The sequence below is a fragment of the Amblyomma americanum genome, chromosome 4 (assembly GCF_052857255.1).
Source record: "Amblyomma americanum isolate KBUSLIRL-KWMA chromosome 4, ASM5285725v1, whole genome shotgun sequence".
Lineage (NCBI taxonomy): Eukaryota > Metazoa > Arthropoda > Arachnida > Ixodida > Ixodidae > Amblyomma > Amblyomma americanum.
The window spans coordinates 91,925,251-91,950,090 of NC_135500.1; the positions used below are offsets into that span (position 1 = coordinate 91,925,251).

Below are 24,840 nucleotides of genomic sequence, written 5' to 3' on the forward strand. Positions count from 1 at the left end.
AAAACTGCGGAACTCCTGGCTTTCGCAGTCACCTTCGCTGCGCCGTTCTCTTTCAGCTCTTTCACGTCAGAGCATGATCCTGAAAAGAGCGGAAGGGAAGATTCCCGGACCACCGCTGTCGTCTTTACGATACGCTCCCTTTTTCCCGACATGTCAGGGAAGGAGAGGGAGAGATCAGAGCAGCCGCTTTGAAAGGCTTTGGGAGAGAGCGAGGGCGGCGGAAGGGGAGCTCTGGATGGGTCCTGGAAAGTTGCAACTGAGGGGGGGGGGGGGGCGGAAGGGAAGGAGGGAAGGAGCGCGCGCGCGCCCCACGCACGCACGTGGTTTCTGTCGGAGGCCGCGCAGCCTAGAGGCGCTCCTGGCGGCGCGCGGCAGTTGGACGCCGGCTCGCTGCTCGCGTTCCGGGAGTCGGCTCTGTGAAGCCGCGAGTGGCTGACGTGCGCCGACCTGAGGCTGCGCTTCCTTTGCTTCGTGTCTGCGGTTGCCCACCGCGTCAAGCTTGACGGCGCCGCGTTCTGCGGTTGCATCGAGTGTACCGTTAGTTTCTCCCGTCGTATCTCCCCGTCGTCGTTAGAGGTGCCGTCAGTGGACTGTATTTGGCCTTCTTAATTTTCTATGTTCCCCGAAATGCACTGCCTTGTTGGTGCCATCCGCGAGCTTTAGGAACTGTGGATTGTGTGTATTCTGCCGACCTGAAGCACTGAGCAGCGACGATGCTGGTGTTCATTACTAGCACATCGGGGAATGACAGAGTCTAGGGAGCATAATTATTCCAGGCAGTTCACTATAAACACGCAAGTACAGTGACAGTATTCCAGTGTTTGTACCTCCAATACATCATTTGTGCTGTGTGTCCTTACAACTTTCTGCCTGCACAACTGTCGGTGTGATCAGTGCACACTTTGTCGGACCGCATCACCTAGTTCTTGAATGAAACGGACATGATGGCATGACAAGGATTTCATAAGATAGTGGCAAGTGGATTTCTATTGACTACGATACTGTTGTGCTGTGCCTGAACTCTGGATTACAACTTCCTTGCTATTGACTCCCTAATAGCCAACTGCGATCGTGATCTTGTGCCCTGAGTTTCATTTCACATTGAAAAACCGGGATACTTATTCGTTAGCTAAGCGTGGATATGAACGTGGTGTGAGTGAAGCATCACTAGTGCCGTTGGATTAGCTTGGCAGACAAGATTGCTTCACTTGTATTTTTCTTTCTGGGCAGACTGCTAATACCCCTGAGTCGTTTAGTCGTGCCCGCGTAGGGCTCCAGACGGATTACCGTTCTTCCTCCGACTGCCACTTGAAGTTATCATGGGGATCAAGCCGACATCGAGAGCTGGCTTTGTCTTTGCTTCGCTCTGCTTGCTGGCCATGGCTCACCCGGGTAAGCCTCTTTTTCCTATTAGGGGGGGGGGGGGGGAGGGGCTAATCTTTTATTCTCTCCTTATCGCCTAGTATCGGCTTTTATCAACATTCGAATCGGTAGCGTTGTATTCACGGCATGCTCCACGCAAAGACACGGATAAAAGCAAAAGAAAAAAGCACTGTGTTACGTGTCGTACACGCGCTAGTGTTGCTAATGATTGGCGCAACAGTGGTTCATACATAGCAGTTCTGTAATTCACTAACAAAGTTTTGTCTGATATCGCCGTCACCAACATAGACACTCATTATAAAATGACTGGTAGACAAAATCTATTTTGGAATCATGTAATTTCTGCTATTGTAAAAAAATAACTAAAAATCAGACAGAACTGTACACAGGATGCACCATGGCTAGCAGTCTTTAATTCACCAGCAAAATTTCCAGTCATTTCTTATAGTTTCTCTCCTTTTAGTTCAATCAGAACACATGAATCATCATAGAATATCATCTTCTGGCAAGCAATCGTAAGAAGCAAGCAGAAAGGAGCAGAACTGCTTGCTTTCAACATTTTGGTATGCTGCTCCGTGCCAGTTTATATCCTTGAATCTGTTCGAGCCAGAGACCATCAGCAAGAAAGATGACAATTGATTATTGCGAAATGCTTTCGAACACCATTGAGAGTGCGCTCGCGTTCTTAAGTCGGAGGTTCATGGCAGCTACCTCTTCTTCATTAATAACGCGCGTTATGTGCACGGCTGAAACAAAAAGCCTCCGTCAGTAGTCTCCAAGTGCCGCCATTTTGCGCCAAATGGTTTTCCTATCCCTACGCCATTGAGAAGCTCGCCACTTCCTTTGGCTTTAATACCACCGGTTGTGAACTTTCAATTACGGTCCAAGGAATGTCTCGAATAAACCACTCGTTATCAGTTCTTTCCACTATGCTACAGATACTTGAAATTTCTTGTCTTAATTCGAGATGCTCTATCATCGACTTGAAATTATTCTCTAGATCAGCGCTGCGTGTTCTGACTGCACGGCGCTGTCTACCAGCACAGAAGGTTCACAAGCGTCAACCTTTATTAGCTCAACCGGCGATGGAAGTTTCAGACTAGGGATATTCATAAAGAATAAATGCAAATAGTGCATTGCTTTCACTCTTATGTTTCTATACTAGACACTGTCACCGTGTCAGATGAAAATTGAGTAAGAGGGAGTGCATTTCGAAGTAAACTTTTTTGGCCACATCACTGATGCTAGCGCTACCTCGAGATTTCGACTGGCCACAAGACGTGATCTTTAATGAAAACAAATGACCAGGATAATACGAACCCGCTGCGCCCGATTGTAGCATTTCGAGAGGTACTAAGCATTTCTTGTCCAAAGAAGCACTACAGTAAGAACAGCCGAGGTCTGTTTATTATGGCATTGTGGTATATAATTCATGCCTAAAATCAGCGGCAACTTTCCATGAACAGTATTGATTATGCAGTTGCAAGGTTGAATATTTTGGTAATAAGCTTTTTTGTTATTGGAACAGTGATATTTTGACTTAACAATAGAATGCAGGTGCGCAATTGCACAATTTCGTTTTTCATTGTGAAAACTTACTACGCGATATCAAAAATAATACTAAGCTCTGAATATAATCACAGCAGCGGCTTTATCCATCCGAAAAAATTTGCCGCGATTTCATTCAAAGAATATCACAGACAAGAAGTCTTTTGCAGAAAGTTTCTATATTAAACAACCTAGCAGCATTCGTTCAGCCACCAGAATTGGTGCATCGGCCTGGACCTCCATACAATCCAGCTTTTAGGAAGAGCAGTTTTTCTTCTATTGGAGCTAGTTTATATGATGCGTTTTCTTGCTGAAATAATTAAATGTTTCCAAGTTAGCTGAATCTTCGATACACCTGGGCTACGCGTTTGCAGTCTGCACGCTAGGCGAGCTCCTACGATAAATTGCAACACGATTTGTAATAACATGATTAGCTGCTGTTCTCGTTTTAAAGAAAACAAAATTGTTGATTATTTTCTACAAAATTCAGACGACATTGCCCTGCATCAAAAAAGCATGATTTTTCACGGCGCATTAATATAGCGGATCCACACTATCACATAAATTCAACACACAAACACACCAGCGAGTTTTGCAACAAACAATTTGAGTATGAGTTGAAATTCTCCCCGGCTACCGGTGTTTGCCTAAGATTACCTAAGTTCTTATTATACCAAGGCACAAAGCGCCTTTTCTCGAAGAAACGAAATAAGTACGCTCCTGTCCTACAGGGTCCCCGCTTCTAAAACAGCACGGTTATAAAGATGCAATGCGAAAGCCAATTCTGTTATATAGAAATGGGCAGACACTAAGTTTACTAAGCACAATTTTGCGCATTTGTGCTCAACATCTTCGATTTGAATCAAGTGTAATTTACCCGCTTCGCCTCTTCAGCGGTTCCAGCTGCGGATCTCTATCGACTAAATTCGGTGATTCTACTAATCCAACTGTGCGACAAAGGCACGAATAAATTTCGTGCGCGTGCGTGCGGGCTTGCGCGCGCGTGCTCGTGTGCGAGAGTGTGTGTTAGTGTCCGCGTGCATTGCTCCTCCTTTTTTTACCCACTTTCAGACAGACTGAACCAAGCTTCCGGCCTCCCCCTTCTGCCCCGCCATAGACGAAGACAGAGAGCTTCGTGTTAGCTTAATGAACCGTCTTTCGCATCACTTGCCTCGCAGCGAGGGGGAGGACGAATATAATGCCGCTGGTGGCTCGCACTGCATGGCACGCGTAATTGCGGACAGCTGATTGATGGCGCTGGCGTTCGCAGAAACGACGCATTGCTCTGTGGGATTCAGTCAGCCGTTTAGTTGGGCGCAATGAATGGCTCTTCAGGGGCTAAAGCATCGGCTGAATTGAGCACGAAGTACACTTCCTACTGATTGGACCCCGATGCAGCCGAAACCCGCGATAGTTTCCGTGTTACCTACGAGAGTGGAAGCAATTTATCCACCGAAACAGTTATTATAGCATTGAACTATTCTGGGTGCTGTTCATTGAGGACGTTTTTGTAGAATGGTCATGTACAGCTAATATAGCCACAAAATGCATGCACTGGAAATTAATTGTGATTCGTAGAATGTTCAGTGCGCCTTTGTCTTGGCTAGCCATCACCTGCACAACATCGAAATATTGCAGTGCAGGTCATGTGATTAGCATCACTTCTGCAGTGATGACAAGAAGAAAGCAGGCTATTAAGCAAATGAATATGTCCAAAGAATACGGAAAAGTGGTTTTTTTATCGAAATGAGTACTGAGATATAAAAAAATGTAGGCGTTCCTTGCTTTCAGGCACTCATAACTAGCAATGGTATACAAACTACTTGATGAGCTTTAAAACAATGATATGCCTTTTTTCATGTATTCGGGCTAAATAACAGCATCAGTAGCCATCAGAATCACTTCAAATGACACGCGAAATGTTTTTATAAAACAATTGTGACCTTAACACAAACATAATTCGTGACGTGCTGTCTGATAACTGCCTCACAGAGGAAGCGTTCTTATTATTCTGAATAATATATGCATAATTTAGCAAGAAAATGTGTGAAGAATGGTTGCGTTCTTTATGGCATGTTGCATTCCTGCCTGCCGATATGGAGAAACACTCTCACTCTCAGAATGCCACGATGTACCCTTCTGTATGCTTCAGACCTTACTGCTCCTTTTTGGCCACCCAGGGCCAGTAAACCTACGACACCAGACGAGAGTGCAATCGGGTAGTGCGTTTTGGGTCAACAAAAAAAAAATATAGGGTCAAATAAATGTTTCTAGATTTCTATCATGAATGGATGTTTTCATGTAGATCTGTAGAGAATACTAATATTCATACGTTGCAAAGCAGAGCTCCCCGTCGCATGTTTCCATAGCTTCACTTAACGAATTTGAAAATATTTTAGTTTTGTTTCTCTAATCAATGTTCAGATGTGACCGCAGGCAAAGCCATTCACCTTTGACTGCTAGTGTGGGCCGTCAGGGAAAGAACTGAAGCAGTTGTAATTCTCAGAGTCACCAAAGTGTCGCAACAAATCCAGTTAACACATCCGCACAGCCTTGCCGACTTCTATTGCGACATATCTCGCTCGAGGAATATTAGTGCTTGACGAGTTTGTTGCAAACTTTCCAGCAGCAGCCTACCCCGTTTTGAGCCTTTCAACAAGACTCGAGTTTGTCATGCGTAAAGTTCTTCGAGTGCGGATAAACTGGGATGTGCATACAAGCCTTTGAGTTCTCTGAATACTGTTTAGCAATAGCGCCAGCGGGGCGAGGGTCAACAACTCAGCTTCACGGACGCAGCAAGGCAATCTACTGAACAGTTGTATCTGTCGTTTATGACAGGAGGCGCTGATGCTCACGTTCGGAACTAGAAATTACGCTGCCATTAAGCGTCCTCAGCAGCACCAAGATTTCAAATTTTTAGACATGTACGCCTTGTATTTTAATTTTATGGTACTTAATTTTATGGTCGCAAGTATAGAGCACACACATTACACCGAGTAAGATGCCTCGCTACCATTTCGCTTGAGTTGGCTTGTTAAACCATGTACTGAAAGTTGAAAGACGCAAAATTCGTTGGCAGTAGAAGAAGGTGATTGAAACTGCGAATACGCCTCTACTGTTCCTTGATCCAGCAAGCAAGGCCTTATATTTTTCAGTCTTTATAGGTTGCCCCAACCTAATATATGTCTCTTGATCCAAATGAGAACAGGGCGCTTTTTAAGTATTTGAAAGGAAAGTTTTCCCTCACAAAAGAAACCAGATCTCACCTAGGGTCTATTGAGGAGTGCAATGAAGTAAGGTCATGATACGTGCGCAACATTAAATTATTGATAGAAGCTGCAACTTCTTTTATGGATTTAGTGGGAACGCATTGCGCAACCGTGGAACTAAGCGCTAGGATAGTTTTACCTCCATTAGTTAGTAGGCACTTTAACATAGCATCCACCGCTACCGCTTACCGTACACCGAGTACCTTAAGTGCGCATGCGCAGATCACTATGGCGACCGCAGTGGCGGCTAAGTGGTTGAGCATCCACCTCGCATGCGGGAGGTGCGGGGTTCGATCACCAGTGCCGCCGGGTACAAACCGGTGATACAATCGGTACAAGCTTTTCTCTGGTCTGGTGCTCGGCTTATAGAGGGTTAAATGCTTGGGAAATGGGTCTTTGAACCCACCTTGAGAAGAAGAAATATACCTTGTCCCATGACGCACTTTGGCCACAAATGCCTTTTCGACATAAAAAAATTCATAGTCATCATCATCAGCAGCAGACCACTATGAAAGCGTGCGATGGCACATGTCTGCCGACCGGCTGCAGGACACAAGGACGGAGAAATAAAGCGCCTTAAAAGACAGGTAAAAAACGCAGACGGTAAGGGCAGATGAGGAAAGAATCGTTCTATGATGAATTAAGAGACAGTGCCTTGCTTTTTGAAGATAGATCAGGGTAATTAAGAACACAAAGCTACAAAAAGAACCCTGACCAATAAAAAAACCGATCTGCAGTTTGTGGAAGTTGTGTAAAAACAATCGAACATCTTATATTACAAAGTGATAGTATCCATCCGGATGTTGATGCAGGCACAGTCACTCTTCCTGAGACCCTAACTTCATAGATAAGGTCATGTGAATTAACCTGCCGTGTAAGTTTGGAAAAAAACGATTGGAAGATAGGTAGGTCAAGAGCAGAGATGTGACATAAGGCTAAAAGCGTGAGATTAAAATGTATTTAACGAAAATGGCTTTTTTGTAGACGCATGTATTGACCGTTGGTGAAATATCAATAAAAAAAAAGCCGAGCATGGTGGCAACTACCACCACCTTGTTTCGAAGGGGATGCTATTACCTTCCGTCCCTCCATCCATCCATCCATCCTTCCATCCTTCCATCCTTCCATCCATCCTTCCATCCATCCATCCATTCATCCGTCTGTCCGTCCGTCCGTACGTCCAACCGTCCATCCGTCCATCCATCCATCCATCCATCCATCCATCCATCCATTCATCCATTCGTCCGTCCGTCCGTCCATCCGTCGATCCTCCGTCCATCCGTCTATCCATCCTTCCATCCATCCATCCATCCATCCATCCATCCATCCATCCATCCATCCATCCATTCATCCGTCTGTCCGTCCGTCCGTCCGTCCATCCAACCGTCCATCCGTCCATCCATCCATTCATCCATTCGTCCGTCCGTCCGTCCATCCGTCGATCCTCCATCCATCCATCCATCCATCCATCCATCCATCCATCCATCCATCCATCCATCCATCCATCTATCCATCCATCCATCCATCCATCCATCCATCCATCCATCCATCCATCCATCCATCCATCCATCCATCCATCCATCCATCCATCCATCCACCATCCATCCATCCATCCATCCATCCAAACATGCGGGCTCACCTGCAGCTTCGAATCCATCTACGCATGCGCGGTGAGGGGGTGTGATAAGCGTTACCGGTGGCGGTACACGCTATGCCAACATTCTCTTATGAAACTGCATTGTCGCAAGTGTTTTGCGTCCTCCCATCAAAAGAGGAGAGAAATCCTCCTTGAAGGAGCGGACTAGGTAGAGACACGTTACCTGGGCGCTTCAGACGACAACACTAAAATGTTCCTCCCAGCGATATCGGCCTCGCTCAAAACAGTCGCAAGTCTTGCTTAAACGCGACCTGACCTAGTGTTGACTTCTTGAGCGAAGAAATTTTTAATATACCCAAGCCCTCCAGAGAAGTATACACGTCATACACCAAGAAGTGAACGCGGTAACGCTTCGGAGGTGTTATGTGACAGATTGATGCATTATTTGTCAAGTAGCAGTTGGTACTGGTAGTTCGCATCTAGACGGCAGTGAAACGCCAATACCGAAACGCTCTGAGAAGATGCGACACCACACCGGGACGGCCAGAGCGGAACGTCAGTTTCTTCTACATAAGCGCACGAGGCTGCGTGGCGCACGAACTGCGTGCCGAAAAGCCGCCGAGCGGCTACTGTTGTAGGCGCGGGATTACCCTCCCTCACGGAAAGACCATCGGCCCGATGCTTTAACAAGGCAATAAGGAGAAAGAAAAATGGCCAGGCTTAGCTTGGTTAAGCCAAGAATGCGTTGCATATCTCGATGGAGTTCCGTGCTGCTCCGTTGACTCGATAGGCTATTCACTCGATCGCCATTGAAACTGCCCGTGTAGCAGCGCTCGATCGCCTTTGAGTCGATAGACTATCGGTTCGAGGGCCCTCGAAATGCCCGTGTGACAGGGGTATAAGACTGTCCCGGCGAAGGAGCGCAGCTCTTTTATACATATGCCATGACGTCAATCATAGCGCAGCGCCCCTAGCGGGAGGAGCGGGAGTCAGGTGGTGGCTGCGGCCGCGCGCGACCGCGCCAGTTGGGCCCAGCTTTTCCTCCGTGACGTCACGCGCCGGCACAGCGCCCCTAGCGGGAGGAGTGGGAGTCAGGGGGTGGCTGCGGCCGCGCGCGACCGCGCGAGTTGGGGCCCAGCTTTTCCTCCGGCTGTCGTGACGTCACGTCACGTGGTTGCGCTAAAGGTCAATGGTGGCTGCCCGGTCGCGCCCAAGGGTTGAACTGAGTGATTGCAATATGCAACGCATAAAAACAAGACTGCGCAACGCGCGGCACTAAGCCACTAAATGTCTCTGGAAAAATACTGCTCATCCGCCCTACATCAACAATGTGGTCTCTCCTGACGGCGAGTATAGTCCGGGAAACCCCATCTGGAAGAACTTCATAGGTTGCTTCGCTTAGCTGACGGAGAACTATGTAGAGGCCGAAATACTGGTTTAGAACTTTTTCGGAAAGACCACGGCGTTGAATGGGAGTCCATACCCGCACTTTGTCGTCCAGGGCGAACGTCATCAGTGTGGGGCGGCGGTTGTAACGTAGGGCGTCACGGCCTTGTTGGTTCAGGATGCGCACTCTCGCAAGTTGTCGAGCTTCTGCGCGAAGTGTGAATTCCTCGACGCCAACGTCGAGGTCGCGGCCATCATGAGGCAGCATTAATTGCTTCCGACATTATCGTCACTTCGCGGCCGTACAACTGACAGAAAGGCGTCGTCGGCGTAGTTGCCTGTTGAGCCATGTTATACGCGAACGTAATATATGGCAGGATATCTTCCCAAGATCGATGTTCAACGTCAACGTACATAAACAGCATGTCGACGAGAGTTTTGTTGAGGCGTTTGGTCAGGCCATTTGTCTACGGATGGTACGCGGTTGTTTTCCTAGGAGTAGTGCCACCCAGACGCATGAGGGATTCCAAGAGTTTGGCAGTGAAAGCGGTGCCTCTATCCGTGATAAGTTCCAGGGCGCCATTCCTCAAGACGATGTGTTCCACGAAAAATTTCGCAGTCTACGCTGCTATGTCTCGCTGGAGGGTCTTAGTTTCAGCGTAGCATGTAAGGTAATCAGTGGCGACGATGATCCACCGGTTTTCCGAAGATGAAGTTGGGAAAGAGCCGAGCAGGTCCATGCCAACTTGTTCAAACGGGACTTTGGGCACTTGTTCAGGATGTAAAAGTCCAGCTTGTTTGACAGAGAGTCATTTTCGTCGTTGACAATTACGGCACGTGCGCACATAGCGTCGCACTGTTGCCGCATGCTTACTCAAGTAACAGTTCTTTTGGATCCAAGCCAGAGTGCGGGCGTAGCCGAGGTAACCGGTAGTGGGCTCGTCGTGACACGCCTGCAAGAATTATTCACGGAGATTCGAAGGAACGACGAGGAGGCAGTCACTTCCGGTTGGAGAAAAGTTGACTTTGTACAGCACGTTGTCGCGCATGCAAAAGGAGGACTGCGTTCTTGCGAAGGGCTGGGGAACCTCCATGGCAGGTGCTTCCAGGAAGTCGATGAGAGGTTTCAGCGCTGGGTCCTCACGTTGCTGGCTGGAAAAAGTTGCTGCGTCTACAGCTGCGATGACAGGAAAGTCCGGTTCGCCGTCGTCGCGCGCTATAGCAACCTCGGCTGGAGATGTGTATAAGTAGTCGGCATCATTATGCTGGCGCCCTGATTTGTACACGATGGTCATGTCGATCTCCTGAAGACGTAAGCTTCAACGCGCAAGGCGGCCAAAAGGTTGCCGTAAGTTCGTCAACCAGCAGAGAGTGGTGGTCGCTTACGACTTAAAAATGCCAGCCGTAAAGGTAAGGTCGAAATTTTGCTACTGCTCACACCACGGCGAGACATTCTTTTTCGGTCGTAGCATAATTATTCAGCACGAGACAGAGTTTCGCTGGCGTATGCTATCATGCGCTCGGCGCCATCCTGCGTCTGTTCGAGTAGAGCGCCGCGGCCCACGTTGCTGGCATCTCTGTGGACCAGAGTCTGGGCACGAGAATCGAAATGACCAAGGAGAGGCGTGGCTTGCAAGTGGCGCCGTAATTCATCAAATGCCTGCTGCTGCTGTTCGGTCCACGCAAACGGGACGTCTTCTCTTGTAAGATGCGTCAATGGTGCAGCAAGTCGGGAAAAGTTGGCAGTGAACCGCCGGGAACACGCGCAAAAGCCCAAAAAACGACGGACCGTTTTCTTGTCCGAAGAGTGGGAAGTTGGCGACGGCAGCTGTTTAGTAGGATCCGGCCGGACTCCGCGATGGCTGACGACATGGCCCAGGAAAAGGAGCTCCTCCTAACCAAAGTGGCATTTCTCGGGCTTCAACGTCAGGCCGGCAGATCCTGCAGCCGCGATCCCGCTCGTCAACGTCGATCTGCCAGCAACCACTTCTTAAGTCCGGCGAAGAAGAGTAGCGCACGAGCCGCAGCCGGTCAAGAGAGTCGTCAAAGCGTGGTAACGGGTAGACGTCTTTCTTTGTAACCTGGTTAAGCTTTCAGTAGTGAACACAAACTCGCAGACTGCCATTTTTCTTCTTAACCGAAACCACAGGCGAAGCCCAGGGGCTGCTCGATAGCTGGGTAACACCATCCTGCAGCAATTCTTGCACTCGCTGGGCTATGGCTTCACGCTCCCGCACTGAGACATCGGTATGGGTTTTGTCGAACTGGTCGGGTACTATCGTCCGTTATTATGCGGGGCTTAGCGAGAGGCGTCTGTGTAACTGCTGACGTAGACGAGAAATGGTCTTGGAACTGATGCAGAAGGCCAACTAGTCTCCCGCCCGGTTTATGGTAAGCCTGGGTTCACATGAAGGACCAACTGGGGCGTGCGACAGACGGACGTTTCCCTCTGGAGTGCAAGACAGTCGTGAGTTTCGTCGATGCCCTCGAAGTATGCGACCGCGGTGCCCTTGGCGATGTGTTGCCGTTTTGTCCGGAAATTCGTAAGAAGGGTTATCTGCCAGACCCTTGCGTAGCGCTACGCCATCAGCACTGCACCAGTCGTCACAAACGATGGCAAAGAGGGCACAGGATCGCGGAGGCATGGTCACTTTCATGTCTGTGATGCGCAGTACGACCCTGCGTTGTTCGGTGTCGGCTGAAACTGTCTCAGGGGACGAAAATGTTACCAGATGGCCAGGAAGGTTCATGATGGCGCCATGCTCGCGCAAGAAGTCCATTCCAAGGTTTAGGTACCTGCATCAGTGTGGCAGAACAACAAAAGTCAACAAAAGCAGAGGTCGCAATGGCGATTCCTGCAGTGCACCTTCTGACAGGCGTCATGAGGTCACCGCCAGCAGCACGAATTTGTGTGTCATCCCATTCTGCTCTCACCTTGCTGAGGCGATCCTCAAGGTGCTTGCTTATTACAGAAAGTCCGCGCGTGTATCAGCTACAGCCGTCACTGGGTGCCTGTCAACGTGAATGCGGAGGTCGGCGCTAACCGCTGCATCGGTGTCAGGGACATTCAGTATCACAGAATCAGGCTGCGGCGGCATCGGGATCTCGGCATCACGCTCCGGCGGTATTCGGGGATCTTCGGAATATCTGCTGTCAGCAACCTTCCCCCCTGAGGTCGCCACTTTCAGTTCCCCGGCGCGGGCTTGGTGACCAGCCTCGGAGGCCATCTGCGAAAGCCTGGCGGAGGACGACGTGATGTTTGCGGGAGACGGAGATCGTGGTCGGCAGGTAGAAGTAGTGTCACGGGCCGCAGAGTATTCCTCTTTTTTGTGGGGTCGCTCACCGAAACGGGGACAGGGAGCATCACGTGGAAAGCCCCGGAGGCCGATTTCATGGTAGGAGCAACGGCGATACAGGTGGCCGGCTTCCGCACAATGGTAGCAAAGCGGCTATTTGCCAGAAGTGCGCCAAACAGCCGTCTTACGAGCCGGTGGCTGTAATGCAGGTCCTTGCTGGGGCCGCTGGTACAATGACGCCGGCGGAGCGGTCGGCGGCGGTGGGTGGCATGCCATACGTTGCACAGGTGGCAACTAGGAACATAGAGCCGCGGCGTAGCCCATGGATCGTGGCTGTGGCATGACTGGAGGAGAGGGTGAAAATGCTTGGCGGATTTTGTTGCGCACAACTTCTGGACGAGCCGCAGCTGTCGGATCAGGCGAGACGAGGGTCAGTTTCTGGAGATCTTCATGGACGACCGCGCGTATGAGCTGACGCAACGACGAATTGTTGCTGGACGCGCTCAAAGCGGAGCACTGCTGCATGGCTCACCGCACAAGGACTCGTTTCGGCGGCAGCGCTGCTGCAAGGCCCGCTCAATGGCGGGCGCTTCTTCTATGAAGTCGGCTACAGTCTGCGGGAGATTTCGGACCAAACCACCGAAGAGTTGGTCCTTCACACCTTGCATCAGGTGGCGGAGCTTCGTTGCACCCGCCATATCTGGGTCAGTGCGCCGACAAAGGCGGGTCACATGCTCGGCGAACATGGCAACGCTCTCGTTAGGCATTTGTACGCTAGCGTCCAGAAGGCGCCGTGCGCGATCCCGGCGGTCCATGCTGGCAAACGTGTCCCGGACTTGCTGGCTAAAGGGATCCTATTTCTGGATATCGGCCTCCCTATTCTCGCACCAAGTCTTGGCTCCGTCTTTGAGTGCGAAATAAACGTTCCGCAGCTTCTGCGCAGGGCTCCACTGATTGAAATCGGCGACCCGCTCAAACTGGTAAAGCCGGTCTTTAACGTCTTCAAAAGTGGCGCCATGGAGGCTGGCTGACACACGGGGTTGCTGAAGCGTCAAGGGTAACGCTCTAGCCTGCGTTATGGTGGTATAATCACCAGGTCAGTGAGTGCGTGCCTCTTTGTGGAGGAGACCAAACTCTGGGACCAGTCCCAGGGGGCGGCGGCTGCCGCGGTGTACGGGCATGCAGACAAGCGGAAGATGGTCGGGACTCGGTGAGCGGCTGTCTGGAGGGGTCCTGGATATGGGGCGTCGGGCCCGCAAACTCCACCAGTGTCACGTTGCAGTTGGTGCTGGTAGCTCGCGTCTAGACGGCAAAGAAACGCCAACAACGAGAAGCTCGGAGAAGATGGGACAGCACACCGAGACAGCCAGAGCGGAACGTCAGTTTCTTCTTCAGTAGCGCACTAGCTGCGTGGCGCAAAAGCTCCGTGCCGAAAAGCCGTCGAGCGGCTATTGTTGTACGCGCGGCAATGTGTCGTCAACACATGCACCTCCAGTCAAGCAGGGGATTCTATTTCTTAAACTTTCCTTCGTGGAGGATTTGAGTGCGGACTGCGGGCTTCTAAGCTGTGCAGATCTGTATAATATAAAATAACGACTGAATCTGATTTTGTCGATGCCAGTAATAACTAATAGTGTTTTTTCTTCGAAATGTGTTGCTAGCAAAGTTCAGTTTATTTAACGTATACAAGACAGAACGCAAGAAAACACTATATTTAAATATTCGTGCCTGGTTTATTTCGCCCAGTGCAGGAGTTCTGAAAATCGAAAGGTGGATCCCACCGGATCTTGATCAAATAACAAATTTTCTTGCAAGAAGATCAATGTTACACGCACGCAAAGACCTTGGAACAAAATTGTCTGCTAAGATATGGCTATACGATCAGCCGATTATGTTTAAAAGAAGATCACAGAAAAAAAAAGGTGCAAATGCTGCAAAAAAGAGAGTTCAACAAACAATGTGCTTTAAATTGACTAAATTTGACCAAAACGTCTCTGATATTCTTCTTGATCATTTATTTTATTTATATTTTGGCACGCCACTCAATTCTATGTCTTAACCCGAAAATATAAGGTCGGTTTTATATTATTTCAGTAGGTCGCCTACCAAACAAAAAGTTTTGAATTGAGGTGCGCCGCAACATAGTTCGCTACCACCGTTATTCTGGTAAAAGTGTTCTCATTATTCATTTATTTATTCCCGAAAGGTCTGGCCAGCTGAGCCGATAAACCCCTTGCTGCCGAGAAGCAGGGGCGGTTCTTTCCTTCCTCGACAATTTATCTCTTCGGGGAGAGATCGGTTGATGCGGGCCTCTTGCGGATTTAATGACCCCTTCTTGAAACAATTTGTCTCCTCTTCCTCGCCGTTGTCCCAAATAGGAGCCTTATCTGAAGCAGCGTTCGCTTGTTTTTGGTGAAAATATGTAGCATTACGAAATGTTTCTTAGTTCGTTTTATTTAGTCCTATACAAGTTACGCAGTTGCGGGAAGAGCAATTTATTAGAGAAAAATGGCTGCAACGTTGTTCTCGTCAAAATAATGAAAAGAATTTGGAGCAGACACTTTAGCTCCGTCTTAATTTTAAGACGCGATTGTGGTAATGGGTTAATATCATATATGCAGAATTGGCCATACTCTACTTAACATTCATAGATCCCAGGGAACCCTCATACCAGTGGCGCAGTGGTGCTAAATTTAGCGATTGTGGCTGTAATGGCGGGTGTTTGCCACCGATGGCGCTTGTGCCATCAAGGTTGCTCTTTCCAAGCAACCTCGCACGACCAATCATTAATTAACTGGCACCTGCAAGGTGCGCAGTTTGTTCCCATTCCGGTGGGCAGGTTGTGACGACATAACAAGGTAGCGGTACCTGGGCGCCTCCTCCTCCCATGCCTCTTAGGTTGCTTCTCTGAGGATTTTTCGTGGATTTTTCGCTCATGTTCATCTAGAAAGAAGCCGACGCCGTATTCCCTGCGATACGTGCTGTTTAACGCTATTGCGTAAACGCTCCAGTTATTTAGGTTTCTTTCTACCAGAATTGCGCCTTCTAGAACGCAAACTCCACAGTGGGGCTACTATTTGCATTTAGAATGAACAGTAATTACCATTTTTATGGATGATGGTTGCGCAGATGTGGGGCCTGTAATGCTAAAAAAATTATGCCATGCGACTTATCATGCGGCGTGCTGCCAATTATTTGCACGAAAATGCTTCTTCGAGGACATTCAGTTGAAGCAGCACTCTCTTACTGATTACGGACATGTTACCATGGCCTAAAATGGTCGTCTGTCAGGCGAGGTTAGTGCGCTGTGCAGTATAGAAAGCGATGCATTTGGAGTCGACAACATCGTAATGAAGAGCCGTATTATGAGCAGTAAGACAACTTAGATGTGATATAAAGAAATTACTGTTCGTTTTGGTAGGGATTTTGAGAAACGAGCTGCCAAAATTGTACAAATCATGCAAGCACTTAAATTTCTCTTGGGGGCGTACGTAAGCTTAACAGCATGAGGGTTTGGGCTAGTGGGCACTGAATGTTAACATAGTGCTGCAAACTCTCATTGAACACACCAACAATGCACAAGCGTTTGTGTACTGCTGTTTTCTCCTTTGTACCCGTCAGTTTGTGGCATTATGTATGTTTTTACTCGGTGTCTTAAAAATATAACGTTCTGTTATAAATGTCCATTTTGTTTAATTGAAAAGTAACACTTTTCGATTTTCTTCAGGCTATGCTAGGAAATAAATATAATTTCTCATTAAAGCATGGTACCAATCTAGAACGATACGGCCGTTTTTTTTTATCACAGCCCAGGTGTTTCGGATATTCCTTCCTTGCAGTTGAACCTCGCCATTATTTTCAAACCTTTTGCGCCTCCCAACTTTTGTTATATATTCCCGTCTCTTTTCTGCCATCAATCTCCCTTTTTAGACGTGACTTTTGGGATTTATTGATAATGCACGGGACCTTAGAAAGGTTATTTTCCGTCCAAGTTGCGTTAAACGTATGTGATTATGAGAGGTTACACTGCCAGCCATATTTTGGTGAAATCTACTCCTGGAACTTTTTTTCTTTTATGAGCAGTCAGCTTTGTCTGAACATTGGAGGATCTTAAGTTGAAAAGTGAGAAAGATGGGGTAAACCGATTAGAAGTAAACGTGTCAGCTGCTGATAGACGTCGAAATGTAGAATGCATTTTCAGGAATGACAAATCGAATATATTCGCCTGCAAATCAAGCGTCGCACACCGACAATTCGCAAGAATGCCTACACCAGTGTGAAAAAGGGTCCACTTAGTTCTGTTTTCTATTTTCACAATCTGCCGCTAAGGCAGGCGATCAGTACAACTTGCGAACAAAGCGAGAAGTGCCACGAAAATTAATTCATCATAGCCATCAATCCGTCTTTCGGCGCCTTGTGATCCGAAGGTAGGTTATGGGTGAGAACAGTTTTCAGTAACAAGAAACGTTACTTCCGTAGTAAAATAACCTTTTTGCTGATTTTCTCAGTGCTTACGTTATCTATGGTAAGTCGTTTAGCACTAAGGTTTAGGCCATTTGAGCTGGCGGGCAAGTGTATTTAGTAGCAGCGTGCATGCAGAGATTTTGAAAGTACGGCACGTACTGTCTGAACTACGTCATTTTCGTGCTTAGGCTGCCGAGAGCGCCTTCATTTAGGCTGGGCCGGGGACCAAGTCAACTTAGTGCCGTCGTTACGACTACTCTTTTTTGCGGGTGACGCCGTCGCTTTATCGATCCGAAAACTCGCCCAACTAGCGGCGTAGCTTGACCCCTCCCCCTCCGTCTCTCACGATACCTTTTACCCGGTTCCTGGCGCAATGCCCTCCGGGACGCCGAAGGCGGCTTGAAGGGTTGTTCCTTAGGGCTAGTTAGAAGGATGCCCTGAACCTTCAAATGCACTCGATGTTTCCCTTTCTTCTTAGCCGTCGCCCGACCTGCATCTTCTTTGAGTGTTTCTGTTGCCTCCTAATTATCTCCTTCGCAATCCTTTCTCTTTGAGGTGCGTTTTCCTCCTCATCCTTGTGCTGCACCTTACCTCCGCACCTGCTCAGAATCTTCTCTTTCTATCAGGTTGGTCAAGTTCTAGCCACATCTTTTTTCGTTTTCTTTCTCCTCTCCTCCCCCCCCCCCCTCGCCTCCTTTAGCGATTATATATCGGTCCTTACAGTTTGGTGTCCACCTCCATTTGTAACCAATGCTCCGCCCTTTATTCATCGACTTTTTCCAGGTTCTGGAGCTAGCGAGGGCGTTGTGCGAATGCCAGGCACTTCTATCTTCATGATGTATTTTGTACTATCACATACGGGGGCTTTTTTTGGAGGGCAGTGCTTCCGACGCTAAGTTATGGATCGAAGTCACAAACTTCTCTTAATCGCAAGCGCTACCTGGACGACGCTGCGCTCCTTATTGCGAAAAATTGAAGGTTAAAGGTGAACGCATCTAATTAAGCAGCCACCGTGATCGCCAAACGGCTGTCAATTCGTGCGGCCAGAAAGGCTTAATTGTGGCGAGAGCGTCGACAGTAGCGGAACCCTCTGTACAAGCTATGCGCTCGATAATAAAACTTCTCAGTGGTAATTGTGGACAGTTCGATTTCGTTAGCAGCCAAACGTTCGTCATATCCGAGGTTGACGTACTCGAGTTTGTTATATTCGATATGGCACAGTAAGGATCATTGTATCGCAAGTTACATACGATGGGTCGTTATATCTGAGAGAGTACGGTAAGATTCGCTATATCCTAGGTAGTATTCTAAGCGCGTATGGGAAGTATATTAAATTAATTCGTATACCGGTGGTCAGGTTGTCACCTGCCACTGCCTACTGCCAGACGCCGCTCGCTATTTCTGGTTTCACTTACAGTTGTAATGCTAATGCAATGAAATTCCGTTCTATCAGCGCATGTAGTCATCACAGTGCGATAGAGACGAAAGGTGACAGCATTCGTGTGCTAACGTTTCAAGGCACGCTCAGATTGGATGCACGATGTAAATTGAGGGCCTCCATTACACAGCGTGCCTCAAAACAGAATTGCGCCTGCGGTACGCAAAGATTAAATGAGATTAGTTTCTCTCACTACGTTTCATACAGCCGTAACCGCTGCATTCTTAATGTCACTCGAGTGCGCTCATGGTGGTCTGGCGGGTTCAGACAAGAGCCATCAGAGGCGCCATAGGGAACTTCAATGCAACGTTTGCTTGCTGCCCATTGCTGGTCACTTCAAACTGCTTGTGACTGCGTAGTGGGCGCTGGGTTGTCGCCCTTTGTTTCTGCGAAGTCAACAGACGTAGTCTTACTATGGCTTAAAACAGTCGGTTCTGTGCAAAGACAAGCGCAGTTGAGAAGTATGCATATAATAGGCCCAACTGGCAGTCTGCTCGTGCCCCGTTCTAGAGACGGCCTCTTTATGGAGCCATAGACCTACTATTGGACATAATATTCCGATATCGTCCGAAAGTTGTCTGTACAAAGTTTTCAGCGAGTGAATGCCCACGTTTCATGACAGAAAAGTGGCGTGCTGGTCTTGCTTGCAAACCCGGAGGCAACGAGTAAGGACAATTGCTAACCACAACGTTTGTCTACGTGATGAACCCAATTTTTTTACGCGAAAGAGCAGGGAGGTCTAATCTGTTGAAATTCGCGGACAAGAATATGAAGGATGTTTGAACATCCCCGAAAAAAACCGAAATTACGTGGGAACCAGAAATTAGCAAGCAGTGAAATATGACTCAGTTTCTCTGAGTTTTCTTAAAGAATTGACCTTAACGTGTACTGCCGGGCGATGGTCCTCAGGTTACAAAGATTAGCTGCCATTCCTTCTTTTTTTTTTAACTTGTTCTGGCTTTCAGAAAAAGCAGACCGAGATTAATCTTGTTCATCGATCGAAGTTCCTAATTTTCTCGCTGGGCCGTGACGGGCTTGCTCCAACACAGTTTGCTTTAATTACGAACGGCGTACTAATAGGAGCCGTTGGTTCGTCGTTGACTTTGCTAATTAGGCTCCCTTGGCCTCTCTCTACACTCTTTTACTCCGCCAAAAGCAGAGTGAAATATAGCTGAAGACAGCACGGCTAAAGCCCATCCAAAGTTCAGCTAGAACGTTTGCCAATATCGTCCTACGTCACGGAAAACTGAGTGGGCTTAAACGATCACTTGTTGACTCACCACAACAAAGAGGCCTAGCAGCACTACTGTTTGCCTGTTCCAGTTTTTATTCCTTTCCCATGCACAGCAACGTTCAGTTACCATCTGTGTAAGCTGGCTATATCTTTAAAGATAGAAGGCTACTATAGGCACTTGTTCTTAAAGAAAAAAAAACAGCAAACATACTCCATGACGGATCAACAAGTATAAAACAAACCTGACGCGTCACTGAGCACTTGCGTGAACTGCGGTGTCTTAACCGGGCCAAGCATTGATTAGCTTCCAGCTGCTTTCACGAGAGACGGGATGGGTCAGAGACAAAGCAAATATACCATCAACAATGAGCTTTGAGGAGCCTTTTCAGTGATATGAATTTGTAACGTACTAACTCACTACAATTCGGCAAGCTTACTCAGCACTGCATATGCTTGGCTCGAGGTGAGTAATAAAGGGCTAAATGAAGCTTTCAGCCTTTCGGCCTGTCGCAAGGAAAAGACAGGGGAGCGACAGCTGGCCGTGTCTCCGTAGTTTACGCTCATCTTGAGTCGTTCGATACGAATTTTATTAAATGAAATGATTTTCCTCCGGCGGAAAGTTACAAAAAGATGTTGAGCCTTCTTCAATTTTATGTTTGACGTCACTGCATTAGAGATGACCTGAAAGTTGGAGGAATTGCATTGTAACTGAAGGTGCTAATGGGAACAATCCGCAGTGGTTCGTTTGAAAACGCAACTGCCCTGAGGTTTCACTGGAAATCAGGATCCTGAGATGATCGAAATCGGCCGTAATAATTCCACGGTACCATGATTCATAGTCCACTTGGCAGCTCTAAGACATAAAGCTGCATTAAATATATACATTTTACTCTTTGTCGTTCGCTTGATGGATCAGAAGTTTTGTTTATTACCCAAAAATCTAAGTGATGCTGCCATGCAGAAAAAAATACGGAGAGTGCATCTGTATATCGATTTTACTAACAAAATTTACGACTTCTATCTTACTCCTCTTAAAAGATCTAAATTGTACTTACCTTTAATTGAACTTCACACGATGTAGAAGTTCCTGAGTTCAGCTTTACATATTCAACAAAAAATATTTCCTATAGCGGCATTCAAATGCCTACTGCGGTGGAAGTAGCAAGAAACCTAAGCAAAACTCATGCTGCTGCTTCCGTCACTGAGCGTCGCTGACTAAAATTAGTCTCGAAAATATACGCGGCTTGTGTTAGCTCATTATCACTGTTGCACCTTGCCAGAAACTACTGCGTTAGCAGGATTTGAACGTCGCTTTTTTATCTTTTTTTCTGTCTTGGTTAAAGCCCAACATTTCACTTTGTGAAGATCAAAGTCAGTGTAAAACCAAAAGGGCTTTTGCCGACCCAAGTACGAAAAGAAAACAGTGAAGTCTTCCATATAAGAAGAGCAAATGCCTACTAAATGAGCATCGAATAAATAAGCGCCAAGGAGAGCCGACGGTCCCAGACGGCAAGAAAGAATTGGATTAAGAGACGAGGAGGCGCGAAAGGGAAGAACTCCTTTGCGGTCGCCAGAAGCCAATAGAAAATGCACAAAAGGTTCGACTGCCGGATTTAAATTTCTAACAGAGTTGATTTGCATGTGCCAAGAAACGTTCAGGAGGAGGGGGCACTCCTGCCTGCGGCCACACGGCGAAGTGGCAAGCGCTGCCTGGGCCACGAATTCTCGTTTTCAGTTCTTTGTGATGAAATGGTTATTCTGTTTTCAGCGCATGCATAATTGCTTTAACCTTCCTTATTCCAGTTCCCATGTTTATCCTGCTACTTTTATTTTCTATGCAACTAACACCCGTAATCCTAAATCTTACGAGCGCTCTCAATCTGAAAGTGTACATGTCTGCACGACTTCTCATCTCTACTTCTTTTTTGCCTTTTTTGCCATCTTTCGCTGCTGTTTTCTTAAGCTTCCAGCACGAATGTCACGTATTAGAGTATTTTGCTGTGACTGAACACTCACGTGACGGCATCTTCGACTATTGAGATCATTCCAGTTTCACTCTGTAGGTTAGAGCGTTAAAAATGCTGGCAATGATGGAAATCCCATCTATTCCATTTTGTGGCACAAGCACTGCATGTTTAAATATGTTTAAGTGTGTTTGGTTACTTGTTCGCCTAAATTTTTGCATGTCTAATTTGAAGGAAAGTTTTTTTGATAACTTCTGAAAATAATTTTCCAATTACTTTGGATGCAGCATTGTGTTATTGTGCGGCAATAAACAACATACAAGACGATGATTGAATGTTAACAGACTGAGTGATTAAAGCAGATTTTTCAGTGGAATCTCTGTATCCGTCGATGCCCTTCGTTATACTGAATGCTCCTATTTTATTAAGCAGTAACTTTACTCTTCTCTATCTTGTCAAGCTGGCTGACTGACAGTTCACGCCACATTTAAGCCATCGCATTCATTTGGATAAGAACCACTCTTAAAATGCGCCACAAAGACGTATGAGAAATGAAATTAGGCGTTTTAATTCCCTCAGCGCGGACACGTCTGCCCATTGTAACACACCAGAGAGCTTTGCGTTGTGGCGCGCGCCTTATCAACTGTTAAGTCAATAAATGTAAATCACCATAGAAAGCTGCCTGCGTTCGGAAATTTCATTCGCAAATAAGCATTGAGAGAAATAGTAAATGGTTAAAGCTAACGTAGTAGCGTTAATAAACATAACTTTCAATTCGAGCGTAGCAGCATCACAGTAACTGCCTCAATGCTGTTTCTTGCTGCTGTGTTAAAAGAAGCACAACTGACGCAAGCTTGACACACGGATGGGTTGGGCGAATGTATCAGATCCGTTTAAATACATAACTTTTATTCCAGCATCAGCAACACTTGTAATGAAACAAGATTTTGTGCGATATACTGAAATCCTTTTCGAGCATACAGCAGGATATCAACTCGTATTTTCAATGGAGCGCTGTTGTTTATTACAGAACATTGTTACCATTTAAGTGCATTTTTCTCACTGCACTAATTCCTGGAATCTATATTCAGCCCGAGTGGCTATCTTTTGTTGCAAGTGAAATGAAAATCCACCCGTATGTTAAGATTTTCCTGCATGTTATTGAAGTGCGGCGGGTCGTTGTCAATGTTGAGCCGCCCACTATAGCGTGTGGAAAATTGTGGGACAAAAATTCTAAAAATTGAATAATTGTAAGACACTGTCATAAAAATATTGAAATTAATAGTCTATTCCTCGGCAATGTCGTATATGTAGCCAAATCTCTCTTTTAATGTGTTTCCATCGATCGCATCAAAGCGTTGAGACCGCAAAAAGAACCAATGGGGAACGCTTTTGAAGACATCACAAAAGTTAATAGAAAAAATTCGAGTCTGGTGCCGGGTGGTCAGCGGAAATAATGAGTGTTATAGTGAAATCCTGCATACATTTTATGAAAAAAGAAACAGCATTCATAAAAGATTTCCCGCTTAAAAATGCTTCTGTCCAAAATTGTTCGGTATGAGGATGCCTTACACATATGTGTGATTTATGGACGCGAAAGTACATCCTTTTTTCGGTTCGCCCCGGCAGCACGAGTGTGGTCAAGATAGCGTCTCACCGGAGGCGCCAATCGCACTTGCACAAAAGAAGTGCGTCCGCATATCACAGTATGTGCAAGTTGTATGCTTGATGTTGTGTACATGAAATTCATACAGCCGATCTGGTTTTGCGTCTAGTGCATCTGGTCAGAGCCTTCGCGCGCCGGTACGACGCTCCATTCCCTGTTTTACAGATTAGGGCACGGACGCAACACACCCCTTCACGCGCAGCCAGCAAAGCAGCCCGCGGAAGCACGAAACTCGAAAGACTGCAAAGAAAACACTCCGTATACATGTATGTGCGTGTACCTGGAGCGGTCGTAAAAATTTAGTGGTTTTGGTGCCATAACGCGTGAAAAGACGGTATTTGCCGTGGAGGCGGAAAAACTTTTCCGCTCGGCGACCAACTTGAATGTTCGCCAGCCACTATCGCCGAGATTGGCGTTGGTGGATTTTACGGCGTAGCTTTAAAAGAAGAATAAATCCAAATAAACCATTTCCACGCGCACAGAGGTCGGCAGCGCATGGAAATCGGTTTTTGACCGGACACGGCGGCGCCAGCAGCGGATGGAAGGGGTTTATGGGCAGATCTATTTGCTAGTGGTTTCGTTATAATCCGCTATCTCTCTATGTCCTCTTCCATCCACACCCTCCCTCAGGCTTCATTTTCTTTCAGTTTTGTTCGCAAATGTTTCATTTATTATACGCACTACAAACAAGCTTCCCAACAGATGAACAAGAACGGAATGATAAAACTACATTGCTACATTAGCGTAAGTTTAAAACACACCAAGGAATTCTCCGTATAATATATACAGTGTGAGGATGACCTCACACAGCTTATCTGTTCGGCGCATCCTATATAGAAAGTCTCCTTCTTTGAATGCATTTGTACGAATCGTCTGCATGGCTGCTTTTTATGTGTCATTTTTCCTGCTCCAATTCGCGAACACATAAAAGTTCAGGTTAGCGCCGAGGCTTACGAATGTGCAAAGAAAAAAAAATTGCTTTCATGTGTAAATTCTTTTATCCCACGGGTAGCCAATGTCGTGTTGAACAAAGAAATAAAATGGAGACAGCTTTAACATAGGCTCTTCAAGTTCGTGCTTGATCGTAACGAGGTTTGTGGAAGATTACCTAAACTTCCTTTCTGTTTCAGAGCTGGCTTCTATGTTGGCGTTGTGCTTCAACACCGAAATTTAAATTAATTGCCATCACTGCAGCCGGATGTTGTCTGTCTGCATTTTTTTTTCTCTGTGAAGACTTAGTTTCTATTTCTCTTCTCCCTTTTTTTGACACTAAGAGAACAAGAAAAACTCAAACTTTCTTTTCTGCCTTTTTGCGAGCATTTTGTACACTTTTACGTTATCGCACGGTGAGGGTGACCAATTACTTCATTTATTTGAGCCCTATAATTTAAATCAACACTAAGGTATGCTTTTTTTTCCTTTGAATGCATAAATGATTGTTTTCTTTTGAAGTCCCAACTAGGAAGGGGGTTAACGAGGGGACGCTTTGGGGACTATTATAGACTACGTTTCAACAAGTTTTGGTTTTTGCCTTTATGACATTTCACATCCTAAAGCTACTCAGGTTATGAGAGAAGCGTTTCGAGAAGTGGTGC

General features: G+C 46.9%; 1 protein-coding gene across 1 annotated transcript in view; it reads left to right on the plus strand.

Moving 5' to 3' along the window:
- Positions 1-407: 407 nt before the first annotated feature.
- The window catches only part of LOC144128121 (cell adhesion molecule Dscam1-like), a 252,505-nt gene continuing 228,072 nt past the window's right edge, over positions 408-24,840 (plus strand). The window contains exon 1 of the mRNA XM_077661207.1: positions 408-1,392. Coding sequence (XP_077517333.1) covers positions 1,320-1,392 — 73 coding nt within the window. The 5' untranslated portion in view covers positions 408-1,319. The remainder of the gene's footprint in view (positions 1,393-24,840) is intronic.